The sequence below is a fragment of the Lepus europaeus genome, chromosome 21, assembly GCF_033115175.1.
Source record: "Lepus europaeus isolate LE1 chromosome 21, mLepTim1.pri, whole genome shotgun sequence".
Lineage (NCBI taxonomy): Eukaryota > Metazoa > Chordata > Mammalia > Lagomorpha > Leporidae > Lepus > Lepus europaeus.
The window spans coordinates 12,745,606-12,760,684 of NC_084847.1; the positions used below are offsets into that span (position 1 = coordinate 12,745,606).

The window sequence follows — 15,079 nt, forward strand, 5'->3', positions numbered from 1 at the left end:
GGCGGCCAGAAGCGGGGACGCGGGGAACTTGAGCTTGTGGGGACTGGAGTTCACTGCACATCTGCTGGTGCAGGGGGGATGCTGAGAGGCTCGGAAAAATATCTGGATAAAAACAAAGTTGGAGGATAAATCGGAAAGTACGTTGTTTTCGAAACAGTTCGCGCTACTGCCTGTTTGAGACAGGTGCCACCTTGAGCAGGAAGGATTCTGTTTTCACGGGAACCAAGTCTTGGTGGCACGGCAATCACAGCAGAGGAAGCTGTCCTCTGCCAGGAAGATTCCCGCAGGGGGCTAAGGTCGCAGGATCTTAACCAGGGGCGCCACCGCCGCCTCCTCCTCCTCCTCCATTTTGCATTTCACTGCAAAGAGACAAAAGAGAAAGTCAGGCAGGGTCGTAGATAGGCCTGTCCTTTGGAAACATGGAGGCGTGCACAGGTCAGCAGCACCTAACCGCCGCCCCCTCCCCCCCGCAGCACCTGCTGTGGTTCCGGCCCCAGGAGCCCACCGTGAAGAACCTGGGGCTGGCCCAGGAGCCTTTCCCAAGCCGCTTGGTTCCGTGGGAAGCCACAGGTGTGCTTTGCGGACTGGGGTCCTGGAGAAAAGAAGTTTGGCTCAAAGTCATAACAGATCCCGGGCTCTCTGCTCAAGCCGGGCCGTGGCCACACACTGTTCCCCTGCACCCACTCAGAATGGAAACCCCAGAGTCTTGCTGGTGCTGGTGACACGGGCAAGAGCCAGTCTTTCCTCCTCCGCCACCATCTGAACACAGACAGGATCCTGGTGGTACCCAGAGCCTGCCAGACAGGAGAGTTCGATGGACACGGAACAGCACCGTGTGTGTGTGTGTGTGTGTGTCGGGGAGGAGTTGCAGCGGACAAAAGCCCCTCCCCACACACATCAGGAAGCCCAAAGCCCCCGGTTGGTGGAGGAATCCCTGGGCACAGACCCTCTTGTTTGTCCTATGTCTTTCCCTCGAGTGTCCCAGGGCTTCCCCCCACCCCACCCCGTGTTACTGCCTGAGAGGTGACTTGAACCACAGGGGCCCCCAGAGTCTCCTCTGTCGTCTTTGTTTATGAACCACCCACATGCATGATAAGGGTCAGCATTGTGGTGTAGCATCCTGGCTGCTCTGCTTCCGGTCCAGCTCCTGCTAACAAGCCTGAGAAAGCAGCGAAAAATGGCCCAAGGGCTTGAGTCTCTGCCACCCATATGGGAGACCCCGATGGAGTGTCCGACTCCTGGCTTCAGCCTGGCCCAGCCCTGGCTGTCGTGGTTATTGGGGAGAGTGAACAAGCCGGTGGAAGACTTCTCTGTCACTCTGCCTTTCCAATCAATAAATCAGTGAATAAATTTGCTTTTGTGTGCTACTGCTAATTATAGAGTGTGAGTGTGCCTCATCTGGATTTCAGAAATGGTCCCAAATCTGAAAGTTGTTGGGTGTCAAGCCACGGGTGGAAAAATTCCACGCCGCGTAGCTGTGAACAAAATCATTTAAAATACTGTATGAACCATGTCTTTAGGCTGTGTGGTAAGGCATGGTAGTGGCGTGTTTCAAACACAATCTATTTGAAACACATTTGGGGGCTCCCATTCCAGACACAGAATCAAACTGGGGGCAGAGCTTGGTATTTGAATTTGAATGAGCCCCACCCAGGTGATTCTGGTGGGAGCTAGAGACCCCCTGACTACCGGGTCTCTACCCTCAGCTACACAAAAGAAACACATGCTCAGCTCCTGAAAGGGACTGGTGCCGTGTCTCGCTCCGGAAATTCTCGTGTGCTGGGCCTGGGGCCTGGACACCAGCATTTCATCAAGGCCCCTGTGCACTAATAGCCTGGGTGGAGAAGCAGGCTGCGGGCCCAATACCTTTGGAGAAGCACGCTGGCAACGGACAGATGTCCCTTAAGTGTGCTGCCATGCGTTCATCACCTCCAAAATTATATCCATTGCCTCGAATAGTTATGGTCCAGCAACACAACTAGGTTTTGTTAAGAAAAAAAAAAAAACTAGCTAAACATAGATAAAATGATAGAAAACAGGTGATTCTTTTCCAGATGTTCTACAGCATACACACATGACATCCAACTGGGGAAACTTTCTTAACGAATCATCGGAAAATGCACCAGACAAGGGGCTGGCATTGTGGCATGGGGGGTTAAGCCGCTGCCTGTGCCACCAGCATCCCATATGGCTGCTGGTTCCTGTCCTAGCTGTCCCATTTGTGATCCAGCTTACCTGCTAATGACCTGGGAAAAGCAGTGGACCATGGCCCACGTGCTGGGGCCCCTGCCACCCATGTGGGAGACCTGGATGAAGCTCCTGGCTCCCGGCTTCTGCCTTGCTCAGCCCTGGCCATTGTGGCCATCTTGGCTCGCTCTCTCTCTCTCTCTCTCTCTCTCTTTCTCTCTCTCTCTCTCTCAATTCTGAATTTCAAATAAATTTTTAAAAATATATACCATACATAAGACAAAAAGAACTGAAAGCAGAGTCAACATGGAAATAGAGCTTCTGCGATCAGTCAGAGCCCAGAGATGGGGGAAAGATAAGAAACGGGGTCAAGGGTCAGTTGGAAGCTCTAGGAACGCCACAGGAGCTGACCTCTGACCTCTCCAGTCTCACCAGGTCCGATGTTGGTTGCCTTGGAGGAGACCGTTAGGAGAAATGCTATGAGATGTTTGCTAGAAGTTTTTGATGAGCAGATTGCTTGGAAAAACAATATCCCCTCCCCCACTGCAGTTTGCTTGCCAATGGAAGGGTGGACTTTGGGCGTGAAACAGATTCTGCGTTGCAGTCCTGGTGCTGCCACTCAATAGCTGAGTGACCCCCCCACACACACACACACCATGATCCCAGCCTCAGTTTCCTCCTTTGACCTGTAGGTATCATTATCTCCACCCCTACAGGGTCTTTACGAAGACGAAAGGGAAGGGTGCGTTTAAAATGCCTGGGCCAGTGGGCCCATGGTGCCAGTGCCATCGAATAGTAGGCAGCAGGTGCTCAACAGATGCGAATGCCTTTCCCCCTAAGAGGATGACAGAAATGTAATCTGAATCACCAGAGTTCACTCTGGCATCTTTTAAAATTCTTAAGACGTCACTTATCTGCAAATCATCTTGCACGCCCAGCCATCAGCACAGCCAAGAACTTGAGAGCAGGCAGACGCCAACATAGGTGTACTGGAATGTGTTCCCAGGACGTGAGTGTGTGTCAGAAGGGGCCTTGGGGTCTGCTCTCAAAACACGTGCTCATTCTTTCAACACCGTGCTGGCAAGCTGGCCCATCAGAGACCCCAAGAGCACAACTGGATGTAGGAACAAAATGCTGTTCCGCTGGCTGACAAGCACAGCAGAAGGTGTGTGCACCCTCCTTAGTCGTCGGGGAAACCAAAGTCACAGAGGGGCAGCTGCTGCCCACTGGAGCCCTAACATGAAAAAGACTCATCGTGCTCGGTGTTGGGGAAGATGCACAGCGGCTAGAACGCCCATGTGCCACTGTGGCCATGTCAAAATGGGACAGCCACTTTGGAAAAGCCACTTGGAGGGATCTGCTAGAATTAGACATGTGCATGCCCCATGACCCAGCAATTCCAGGTCTACATCTGACATGAGGACCGAATAGACTCCACGAGAGGCTACAGAGTGTCCAAGGTAATAGCATTTCTCATAACAGGAACACTGGGTGTAACCCAAGTGTTCAAAGGGAAAACAATTGTGATAGTCACACACGGGGGAACTGCATGGCAATGAAAGAGAGCAACCTGGTGTTGGCCTTCGCAACCCAATTGAGTCTCCCAGATAGAACATTCAGCAAAAGAAGCCATACAGAAAGGAGTTCATGTGGTGGTTCCCAGCTGTGTCAAGTTCAAGAGTAAGCAAAACTCTTCCGTGGTGGGAGAAGTCAGGATAGAGCTGACTCAGGGAGGGGAACTGCTTCATGGACCAGGGCATGGATGCTGGCCGTGGTCTGTGTGCTGATCCAGGTGGGGGTCATGTGGTGGACACTGAGCTCCATGCTACGACCAGTGTACCCTACTCCATGTACGTTTGCCCTCAGCCACAAAAAAATAAAATAAAATTAGAAGAACGGGACTGCCATTATTACTTATGTACCCGATGAAAGCAGTCACTGTAGAAAAATCGGATGATGGGGTGGGCTGGTGTGCTCCTCCCCCACCCCACCCCAGCGGCATTGTAGTACATCTGGTCAACCTGCCTCTGTGACTCCAGCATCCTCTATTTGAAGTGTTGGTTGGAGTCCTGACTGCTTCACTGCTGATCCAGCTCCCTGCTAATAATGTACCTGGGAAAGCAGCAGAGGACGGTTCAAGTGGGAGACCCGGATGGAGTCCCAGGCGCCTGACATCAGCCGGCCAGAGCCCCCTGGCAACCTTTTGGGGAGTGAATCAGCAAATGGGAAATGTGTGTGTGTGTGTTTGTGTGTGTGTATCTCTATCTCTGTAACTCTGCCTTCCAAATCCGTAAGATACATCTTAAAAAAAAAAAAAAAAAGAAAGAAAGAAAAACTGAAAAAAAAAAAAAGATTCCTAAAAAGATTTTCAAATCACAGGTAAGCTTTCTTATTTTTTTTTTAAAGATTTATTTTATTTATTTGAAAGACAGAGTTACAGAGAGAGGTAGAGACAGAGAGAGGTCTTCCATCTGCTGGTTCACTCCCCAAAGGGTCGCAACAGCCAGAGCTGTGCTGATCAGGAGCCAGGAGCTTCTTCTGGGTCTCCCACAGGTGTGCAGGGGCCCAAGGACTTGGGCCATCTTCTAGTGCTTTCCCAGGCCATAGCAGAGAGCTGGATTGGAAGTGGAGCAGCCAGGACTAGAACTGGCGCCCATATGGATGCCAGCGCTTCAGGCCAGGACGTTAACTTGCTGCGCCACAGCACCGGCCCCTGGGTAAGCTTTCATGTATGTATTACTCGCTTGTGTTTATAGATCTACATATTGATATTTGCTCTCTGCATCTCAACTGACCAGGGCAGCTAGCTCCCTTTCCCAGTGAGAGCGCGACCGGAGTACAGCAGTATGAGCGGTCTCCGGCTGCTAGCTCCCCCTGCCACACTGTGTGCCTTCCACAGGCTGTGAGTCACGGCCATGAAGGAGCGCACACAACCCCGGGCGGCTCTGGTGAAGGAGCGCACACAACCCCGGGCGGCTCTGTCCCGTGACTTTTCCTTTCTCTCGGCATTCTCAGCTGCCGCCGCCAAGACCGGCCTTTGGAAACACCCCAGGCATTCTCAATGTGTTTAGGGCATCAACACTTCCCATCCAGTTCAGACTGGCAGAAGCGGCTGTGTGTTAAATGTTTCCTTTAAGGGAAATGGACACAAATACTCTAGTTTATTTTTAAACAGCGCTGCTACAACGGTGACAAGTTAATAAACAATTACTGGAATAATTGCTTTCTGTGCTTTGGGGTGGGAGGCAGTGTTGCATCACCCAGATGGCTGACTCAGACCCCAAGACAGGGCTCAAATCTAGAAATCCCAAATACCAGGAATCGAATTTATTTATCATTAAAAGAAGGGGATGGGATAAAAGGGCCAGGGTTGTGGTACAGCTGGTTAAGCTGCTACCTGCGACTCCTTGTATTCCACAAGAGCACTGGTTCAAATCCCTGCTGCTCCGCTTCTGATCCAGCTCCCTGCTAATGCACCCAGGAAAGCAGCAGAAGATAGCCCAAGTGCTTGGGTCTCTGCAACCCAGGTGAGAGACCAGGATGGGGTTCCAGGCTTTGGCCTGGCCCAGCCCTGGCTATTGCAGCCATTTGGGGGAGTGAATCAACCGATGGAAGATCTCTTTCTCTCTCTCTCTCTCTCTCTCTGTAACTCTGCCTTTCAAATACATATTTAAAAAAAGAAAGAAGGGAATGGAAAACATGCTGCAAGAGTTTCAAGAAGCCCCCTGATAACAGTGAAAAGAGGCCAGCGCCACAGCTCACTAGGCTAATCCTCAACCTGCGGCGCCGGCACCCCGGGTTCTAGTCCCGGTTGGGGCGCTGGATTCTATCCCGGTTGCCCCTCTTCCAGTCCAGCTCTCTGCTGTGGCCCGGGAGTGCAGTGGAGGATGGCCCAAGTGCTTGGGCCCTGCACCCGCATGGGAGACCAGGAAGAAGCACCTGGCTCCTGGCTTCGGACCTGCGCAGCCTGCCGGCCGTAGTGGCCGTTTGGGGGGTGGACCAACGGAAGAAAGACCTTTCTCTCTCTCTCTCTCTCTCTCTCTCTCTCTCACTATCTAACTCTACCTGCCAAAAAAAAAGAAAACTTGGACACTTTCAACCACTTACAGTAGGGAGAAACAGACTTAACCATCAACAAAAATACCTCTTTGGAAGGGGTCACGGGGTCACTCATCTCAACTTTGTTATTTTATCCCATAACTCTCTCCTAAAGCCATCCACACCTCTCCATGCTCACTGCCACCGGACCATCTGGTCCACCCCCACCTGCAGCCACACTGGGCAGTCCTTCTGAGGCTGCCGATGCCCAGCTGAAGTCAGGAGGTGCTTCCCAAGGTCCTGGGGCCGCTGCACTCTCCTGGCAGCCCCCCTTGGAGACTCACCCTCGGTGGCCCTTTCTGCCACTCACACCCAGCGAACTCACACACCAGCTCTCAGCCTGCGAGGACCTGCTGGAGCCCTTCACCCCTGCCTCTCTCAGCACCCTGAACGTCAGTGATGCGCTCCTTGGTGTTGGTGTTCACGTGGCTGCTGCACCTGCCTTCCCCATAGGCTCGGGGCTCCCAGCAACTCAACGTATCGTCTTCTGTTTCCCATCGCACTCCCAGCACCTGGCCCAGCCTGGGTCCTTACTTTATTTACACTGGGTACAAGGATAACTCAGACTGGGCCAGAGACCTGAATAAAGGTGCTCAAGCTATAACCGCTTAGGAGGAAGTGAGCAAAGCTTTGTGCCCTTGCGTTAGGCATCGGGTTCCTAGCTTGTGACACCAAAAGCACAGGCGACCAATAACAAATTAACTGGACATCATCAAAATCTGTGCTTTGAGAGCAACAAGGAAAAGACAACTCCCAGGCCTGCTGATCATGTAGCTGATGGAGACTGTACCTAGAACCACGTGAAAACCCTCATAGCTCAGTGAGAAAAATACAGTGAAATTTAGAAGGGCAAAGGACTTGAATTGATATTTCTCTAAGGATTACCAATGGTCACCTGACAAGGTATCCAGCATCATTTTCCATCAAGGGAATGTACATCAAACCACAATGAGATCCCACCTAATACCCACTCCAGCTGAATTATATTTTTAAGACTTATTTATTTTAAAAAGCAGAATGACATATCCAGAGAGATGTCTTCCATCTGCTGGTTCACTCTCCAAGTGGCAGCAACGGCCAGGACTGGGCCAGGCTAAAGCCAGGAGCCAAGAGCTTCTTCCGGGTCTCCCACGTTGGTGCAGGGGCCCAAGCCCTTGGGCCATCTTCCGCTGCTTTCCCAGGCCCATTAGCAGGGAGCTGGATGGGAAGTGGAGCAGGCGGGCTTGTACAGTTACTCTAAAATGGAATGCTTAACCCACCGCACCACAGTGCCCACTCCAAGTTTTTTTTTTTTTTTTTTTTTAAAACAAATAAATACACTTGTCTTTCAGTTGGGCTTTTCCGTGGGGGTATTATTCCACTTTTCAGTTAAAAGATGAACAATCAGCAAGTTCAAGGACACACATCTAGGAAGCTGCCGGTCAGAGCTTGAATGCAGGTCTTGGGACTCCAAGCCCAGGACTCTTTCTTCCATTCTTAGCTGCTTATCCTGAACAGCTTCTCATGTCGCTTTGAGACTTCTTCAATGACAATTTCCCTGGATGCCATGGGAAGCAAAGGAAGGCAGTGCCAGTGCCATGGCAACTACAGAACACAGGTACGGCTCCTTGGTCCCCTCCATCTCTGCTCCCATTCGGCAGAGGCGCTTGTTAAAAATCTTCCTGGACCGAGTTTGCAACACCAGGCTGCCGCCTGGCACAGCCCCAGTCATGGCGGCCATTTGGGGAGTGAACCAGCAGATGGAAGACCTCTGTCTCTCCTCTCTCTGTAACTCTGCCTTCCAAATAAATAAATCTTTAAAAATATATATATAGTTTCCCTACATAGGAAAGTATTCTCAGAGACAGTGGGGTGGGTAGCTTTTTAGATCTCTTGCTAGTTTCTTGTATTTTTCATAAGGAGAATGTGCTGCTTGGCTATTATTTAATTATCTAATTGTTTAAATGGGAATCAGTCTGTTTTTCTTAACATTTGGCCTCCAGAGCGCTGTACCTTTAAATTTTTCCCATGTCCTGGACTAATGAGAGTTGGATCTGAAAACTGGCAAGACACTCTAGCCGCTCACTCCTAAATTTAGAGACCAGCGGATACCGCGTGTCACCAGTGCTGGAGTGGTGCTCGCAGGGGGAAGGTGGGGTGACTTGGGGGGGCGGGCTGAGTCCCCCCGAGGAACAGGAATGGGGAGCACTTGTGCCCTTGGCAGCACCCATGGCTCTGTAAGATGCCCAACACCAACAGAGTTCTGAGCGTTTTCACCCCACAAATAACCCCCGTGCCTCGCAGCATGGTGCAGCCTCCAGGACTCTGGGGCGCGCTGCTTGGCTGAGCCACTTTCTCCCTGTGAGGCCCTGGGCGTAGCGTTCAACCCCTGTGTACCTCAGTTTCTTCAACTATGAAGACGAAGACTGCTGGGGCTGGAGTTGTAGCTCAGCCACCGCCCGCATCACTGGCATCGCGTATGGGCGCTGGCTGCTCTGCACCCGATCCATCTCCCTGCTAATGGGCCTGGGGAAGCAGTGGAAGATGGCCCAAGTGCTTGGCCCTAGCTACCCACATGGGAGACCTGAGGGAGTTTCTGGCTCCTGGCATCAGCCTAGCCCAGCCCAGGCCATTGCAGCCATCTGGGAAGTGAACCAGTGGATGGAAGATTCTCTCCCCCACCCCCTTTCACCGACTCTGCCTTTGAAATCGCTCTTTATTAGAAAACGAAGCACTGTTGCAGAGCCTTCTTCAAAGGGTTACTGTGAAGGCGAATGGACAGAGCCACACGGCTGGGTCGCTGCTAGCAAAGTGCCTGGGAAAATGATCATCCCCGAGTGAAACTGGTAATGTAAGTGTAATTATTTTAGCAAATGTGGATAATCGAAAGAGAGGGGGAAAATCTCCTACATTTCTGTTGTAGGAAAAAAACATACAAAAATTAATGAGCCCATCAGTTGCCTGCATTACTACCAGGCAGAGAGAATCACTGGTAGCCCTGGGCAGGGGCGTAGGTTAGTAGACATTTGGTCTTTATCCATTTAGATCGGCCACATGAGCAAATATTTCTGCTTTACTTGCTTTTTGGAAAGAGTTCTGCTTCCTTTAGGTTGCTCTTGTCCACAGCAATGGACCAGAGTGGGTCATTTGGGAGGTGGGCTATGTAAGGCCGAATTCAGGCACCAGGGTGGTGGGGAGGAGCCGGGTGGGGCCCGCCAGGCAGGGGACAGGAAGCAGAGCCTGATGGGGGGGAGGGGAGTGGGCCAGGGGCCCTGCTGGGGTTGGTGCCTCTATTTTGGTGGGTCTTGAACTTGTAGTGTAAACTATTAAGAAAAAAAAAAAATCATCTTTTATTTTACTTTTTATTTCAGCAGAATAGTAGGGACCGTCAAGCATTTTGGTAAAATCGTGTCCCAGCTGTGCCAACTTTTGCACACATTAAATGAAAAGCAATCTGGGGAAAACTGACGTCATACAAACATCCCCGCCCACGGATGGGTCTGAAAAACAGAATCAATGACGATATTAGCAAGGCGTGAAGTTATTAGGTGCCTCGTAATCACATTTTTATCTCTTTTGTGGGTTAAAATGCAGAAGGAGCTGAAGTTGGAGGAGAGATGGAAGGAAAAAAAATCAAAAATGAAAATGACGACTTAGATCTGCAGATAGAGCTCTTTTCTTTAAAAGCCGCAGTATTATCAAAACAATGACCTCATGTAGAATTATCCCTGAGGCAAAATGATTCCCACTTTGCAAAGACTCTCATTTTGGAAAGCCCCACCGTGGGGTGGAGGCAGGAAGCACAAACACCACATTTTTGGATGACGGCACCGCGATGCTGCCAGAACCCCACACGTGAATGTCCTTTGACCCAGTAGTCCCACTTCTTGGAATGTACACCATAAACACTTCTGTGAGTAAGCAGGAATAGACCCACAGAAAAATGTTTATGGGGCCCTGGGATACAGGCCAAACAGGGTTCGGTTCTAAGAAAAGGCGGCTCCGATCTCTCCGTATGGAGCCACTATCAGCGATGAGGTAGGGCTGTTTGTCCTGGCAGGGACACAGGTCATGCGCACACAGCCATGGGGAGAAGCGCGCAGGGGCCGGCACAGCGCAGCTAACACGGCTCCCTGTCTGTACAGGTAGACAAGGGTTCATCAGACAGTTCACTGCAAATAGAACGGAAAGATCACTGGGGTGTAGAACATTTTGAAATCCTAAGAGGGATCTTCAAAAATTTGTGGAAAGTGTATATTATGAAAACACTATGTATGAGGTTTAAAAAAATTTCATGTGTGTGTAATACATGCATATTTGTATATAATAGATTTATGAAAAAGAAAATCTGTGGGCTGGGAGCAGACCTTTGGTATAGCAGTTAAGTCACCGCTTGGGAGCTGGTGCTGTGGCACAGAGGGTCAAGCTGCCGCCTATGCTGCCAACATCCCATATGGGCGCTGGTTTTAAGTCCAGCTGCTCCACTTCCTATCCAGCTCCCTGCCAGTGGCCTGGGAAGATGCAGGTGGATGGCCCAAGTCCATGGGCCCTGCCCTCACGTGGAAGATCCTAATGAAGCTCCTGGCTCCTGGCTAAGGCCCAACCCACCCCTGGCCATCGTGGCCATTTGGGGAGTGGATGGAAGATCTCTCTCTGCCTCTGCTTCTCTCTATAACTCTTTCAAATGAATAAATCTTTTTTTTTTTTTAAATCACCACCTGGGATGCCCACGTGCCCTATTGGAGTTCCTGGTTCGAGTCCTGGCTCCACTTCTGACCCGGCTTCCTGCAAATGTGCACTCTGGGAGGCAGCAGGTGTGGCTCAAGTACCTGGGCCCCTGCCAGTGACACGGGAGACCCAGCTGGGGTTCTAGGCTCCTGGCTTCAATCTGGCCCAGCCCTGGCTGCTGCAGTATCTGGGGAGTGGGCCAGCAGATAGAAAATATCCGAATGTCTCTTTCTCTCTGCCTTTCACATACAAAATAACTTAATTTTTTTAAATTTAAAAAACCTACGGCTGACACACTCAACGGGGTTGTCTCAGGAGGGTGAGGCACCGAAGGCGGGACCTTTCTGTTACGTGTTGGGTGATGCTTGCTGATCACAAAAGGTCTCGGCTAATGCCAGAGCCCACTTCCTGCACCGCAGCTAGAGAGTCCCCCAGCCCTGGGTGCCAGTGTCCTCCTCTGCTCCTCACCTGTATGTGGGCAGGGGGTTGGGAAGGAGGGCGGGAGGAGCATCCTCCTCCTGCTTCACTTGACCCTGGCTTCCTGCTCTAATGTCTCCCGAAACACAGGGGCAGACCCTGCTGCCGTGGGCCTGGAGAGTCAGCCTCCCCTACTGCTGCCTCCTCACCAGACCTGTGGGCAGGCTGGGGTTAGTGTGGAGGGCAGGAGGCAGGGCTGTTAGGCCCCCCTTCCCCCCAAATAAGTTTGCAAAGCTCCTCCTCAGTGACAGGCAGATCTGGGTTCGAATCCCTCACCTGCGGCCCCACTGGCTGTGTGGCCCTGTACCAGTCTCGTCTCCTCCTGGCCTTGGATTCCTCCTCCGTATGGTGCAGACGATAGCATCTCTCTGGGGGAGCAGGTGTGGGCAGCACGTGCCTGGCACACGGTACCCCCTCGGTAAGCAACAGCCACTGCTTGTCCTTATCTGTTCCCAGCAGGCACGCAGGCAGGAAAGACAAAGGTCACAGCAGGTGGTGTGGCCGAGATGAGCTTATTTTAAGAACGTCCTTCAAGCCCCGGAGAAAGCCTGGAAGTCAGGACTTACCCTGCAAGCTGAACTGAAAACAGGGAAAAGAATGTTCTGCCCCGTGCCCAGGGCTTTCACCTGTTCCCGCTGGAAGCAAACGTTACTCTGAGGAACCCGTTGCTACGTTTAGGGGAGGAAAAGCGGTGTCCTCTTCGTCAGTGACAAACCACATCTCAGCTCCAAGAATCGAAGTGGTTCCAAGACACTGTTTCGGTCTTGAGGACACCGTGAGCCATCGATGATCCTATTTCCTTTATTGCTGAGGCTTCTAGGAAGCTCAGAGCTGTATTTCTGCTTATCGTAGGAACATTTTTGAGGCTGTTATTCACGCCGCAAAATGCATTAGGGAAGAGCTTGGCCTGTCCTGAACAACTGGTTTTTCTTTTTTTCTTGTGGGCAATGTGAACAAAAAACTTTTTGTTTTGTCTCTAAGAAAACCTTATACTGGCCAAAGATACAAGCTTCCAGTTATACAATGAATGAGTTCTGGGGATCTAACATAGGACGTGCTGACTACAGTCAGTAATATGGTATTGGCTCTTTGGAATTTGATTAATAAAAAAAGCAGATGTGAAGTGTCCTCACCCCCCACACATGAACACTAAGTATGGGTGGTGATGGATATATCAGTTGTGGTGACCACTGCACCACACGTCCATCTATTCCATCATCATATCATATGCCTTGAGTACCTACCATTTTTATTTCTCAGTTAAGTGTTGTAAAATTAAAAACAAAAAAATCTTGGGGCCGCTGCTGTGGCTTAGCAGGTAAAGCTGCCACCTGCAGTGCCAGCATCCCATATGGGTGCTGGCTCAAGTCCCAGCTACTCCACTACCGATCCAGCTCTCTGCTGTGGCCTAGGAAAGCAGTAGAAGATGGCCCAAGTCCTTGGGCCCCTGCACCCGCATAGGAGACCTGGAAGAAGCTCCTGGCTTCTGATCAGCTCACCTCCAGCCATTGCAGACAATTGGGGAGTGAACCAGAGGATGGAAGACCTCTCTCTCTCTGTAACTCTGACTTTCAAATAAATAAATAAATAAATCTTCAAAAAAAAATCTCTAGCAAGTATAGGTCTTGGATTATTTTGCTTCATACTTTCAGTGGCTGTCTGCATTCCCTCAACTCTCCTTACCTTAATTACCATGTTTACCTAAAAAGATTATATAGCATATGTGTCTGTGACTACCACAAGCCGTGCTTAGAATAAGGTAGGGAATAAATAGTTAAGCCAACAGGAAGAAAACAACCCTTCCCTTCCCACAGATCTACCCTCTCCCCACCAAGCCCTGATTTTTTGTCAAAACATCAAAAAATGAGTCATTTAAAGGTTGCTTGTACGTACATAAAAAAATACCCATTTACACGTTTAAGAGTACTTCAAAAAGTTTATGAAAATGGAATTTAAAAATGAATTTATTTTGGTGCAAAGCATTTTTGGAATCCATGCTTAGGGACCAGCAAGCGGGACGGCACAGCAGGTTGAGCCTCCTCCTACGACACCAGCGCCCCATATCCAAGCGCTGGTTCCAGTCCAAGTTGCTCTCCTTCCGATCTGGAAGGTGGCCCAAATACTTGGTCCCCTGCCACCCATGTGGGAGATCTGGATGGAGTTCCAGGTTCCTGGCTTTAGCCTGGCCCAACCCTGGCCGTTGCGGCCATTTGGGGAGTGAACCAGCAAATGGAAGACCTGTGCGTATGTGAGTGTGTGTGTATCTCTCCCTTTCTCTGTGTCACTCTACCTTTCAAATAAATAAATCTTTTTTAAAAAAAAATCCTTGTGCAGCTTTTTCATAAAATATGCGTTTTCCATGATCTTTTTGAGGACTGTTCTTATGCATGGATTTCAGAATTTTCTCACCAAAAATAAATTTAGCTGTTCAAATTCCATTTTCTGGCTGGCACCATGGCTTAACAGGCTAATCCTCCGCCTTGCGGCGCCGGCACACCGGGTTCTAGTCCCGGTTGGGGTGCCAGATTCTGTCCCGGTTGCCCTTCTTCCTGTCCAGCTCTCTGCTATGGCCCGGGAAGGCAGTGGAGGACGGCCCAAGTGCTTGGGCCCTGCACCCCATGGGAGACCAGGAGAAGCACCTGGCTCCTGGCTTCGGATCAGCACGATGTGCCGGCCGCAGCGGCCATTGGAGAGTGAACCAACGGCAAAAAGGAAGACCTTTCTCTCTCTGTCTCTCGCTCTCACTATCCACTCTGCCTGTCAAAAAAAAAAAAAATTCCATTTTCTGCAAACTTTTGGAAGTACCCCGTGTATGAGAAATTGATCTGATGTTATCGGGTGCATGCATGTGTGTTTAAACAAGACATAACCTAATGCTGTGGGAACAATTTCTACAATTAGTTTTTCTCTGTGCTTACTAGATTTCCAAATAAAATAGAAATATTCCATTGAAACGCACATTTGAAAATAATTACTGACTATATGGAGTTAAAAATACACTCTTAATCGAGACAGGATTTTTGATCACGTCTTGAAAATGACTTGGGCATCTTCTTCTAACAGTGGCTGAAATTCTTAGCACACACATTTAAAAATAATTCCTGCATCTGTCCCAATACTTAGAGACCTGAGGATAGCTTCAAGCCGTTTCTGTCCCCAAGGCAAATGGCATTTGGGACAGGCAGGCTTCTGACTCAGTGCAACATGAGCTGGGCTAGGTCTGAGCACGCTCCAGCCCCGACAGCTGATGCTGGCTGCAGGGTTGCTCCGAGAAATGAACTTGGTAAACTATGTTCGTACTGTAAACACCAAAGCAGAACACGGTTAACGTCTATGGAAAGAAAAAATGATGTTTGCTGGATTTGTGCATTGAGTTGTGGTTTTTTGTTTTTGTTTTTGTTTTTTGCATGGAGCTGAAAACAAAAAACATTTTCATTTGCAACCGCCTTGCTTTTAGTGATTGCAAGAAGAATGAACTCATGTTTCTGTTTGTCTTCAACTTGCTTCATGGGAGGTCTCTGCGGGGTAATGACAATGTCACCTTGGCTAGGGGAAATTCATTCTCACATCTTCCACGCTGTCCAGGTTCCACAGATTGAAAATAGGCAGT

General features: G+C 50.0%; 1 protein-coding gene across 1 annotated transcript in view; it reads right to left on the reverse strand.

Annotated features, from left to right (window-relative positions):
- Window positions 1-291: 291 nt before the first annotated feature.
- IQCK (IQ motif containing K) overlaps window positions 292-15,079 on the reverse strand; it is a 124,311-nt gene continuing 109,523 nt past the window's right edge. Inside the window, exon 9 of the mRNA XM_062180962.1 lies at window positions 292-359. Within this exon, the coding sequence (XP_062036946.1) occupies window positions 292-359 (68 nt within the window). The remainder of the gene's footprint in view (window positions 360-15,079) is intronic.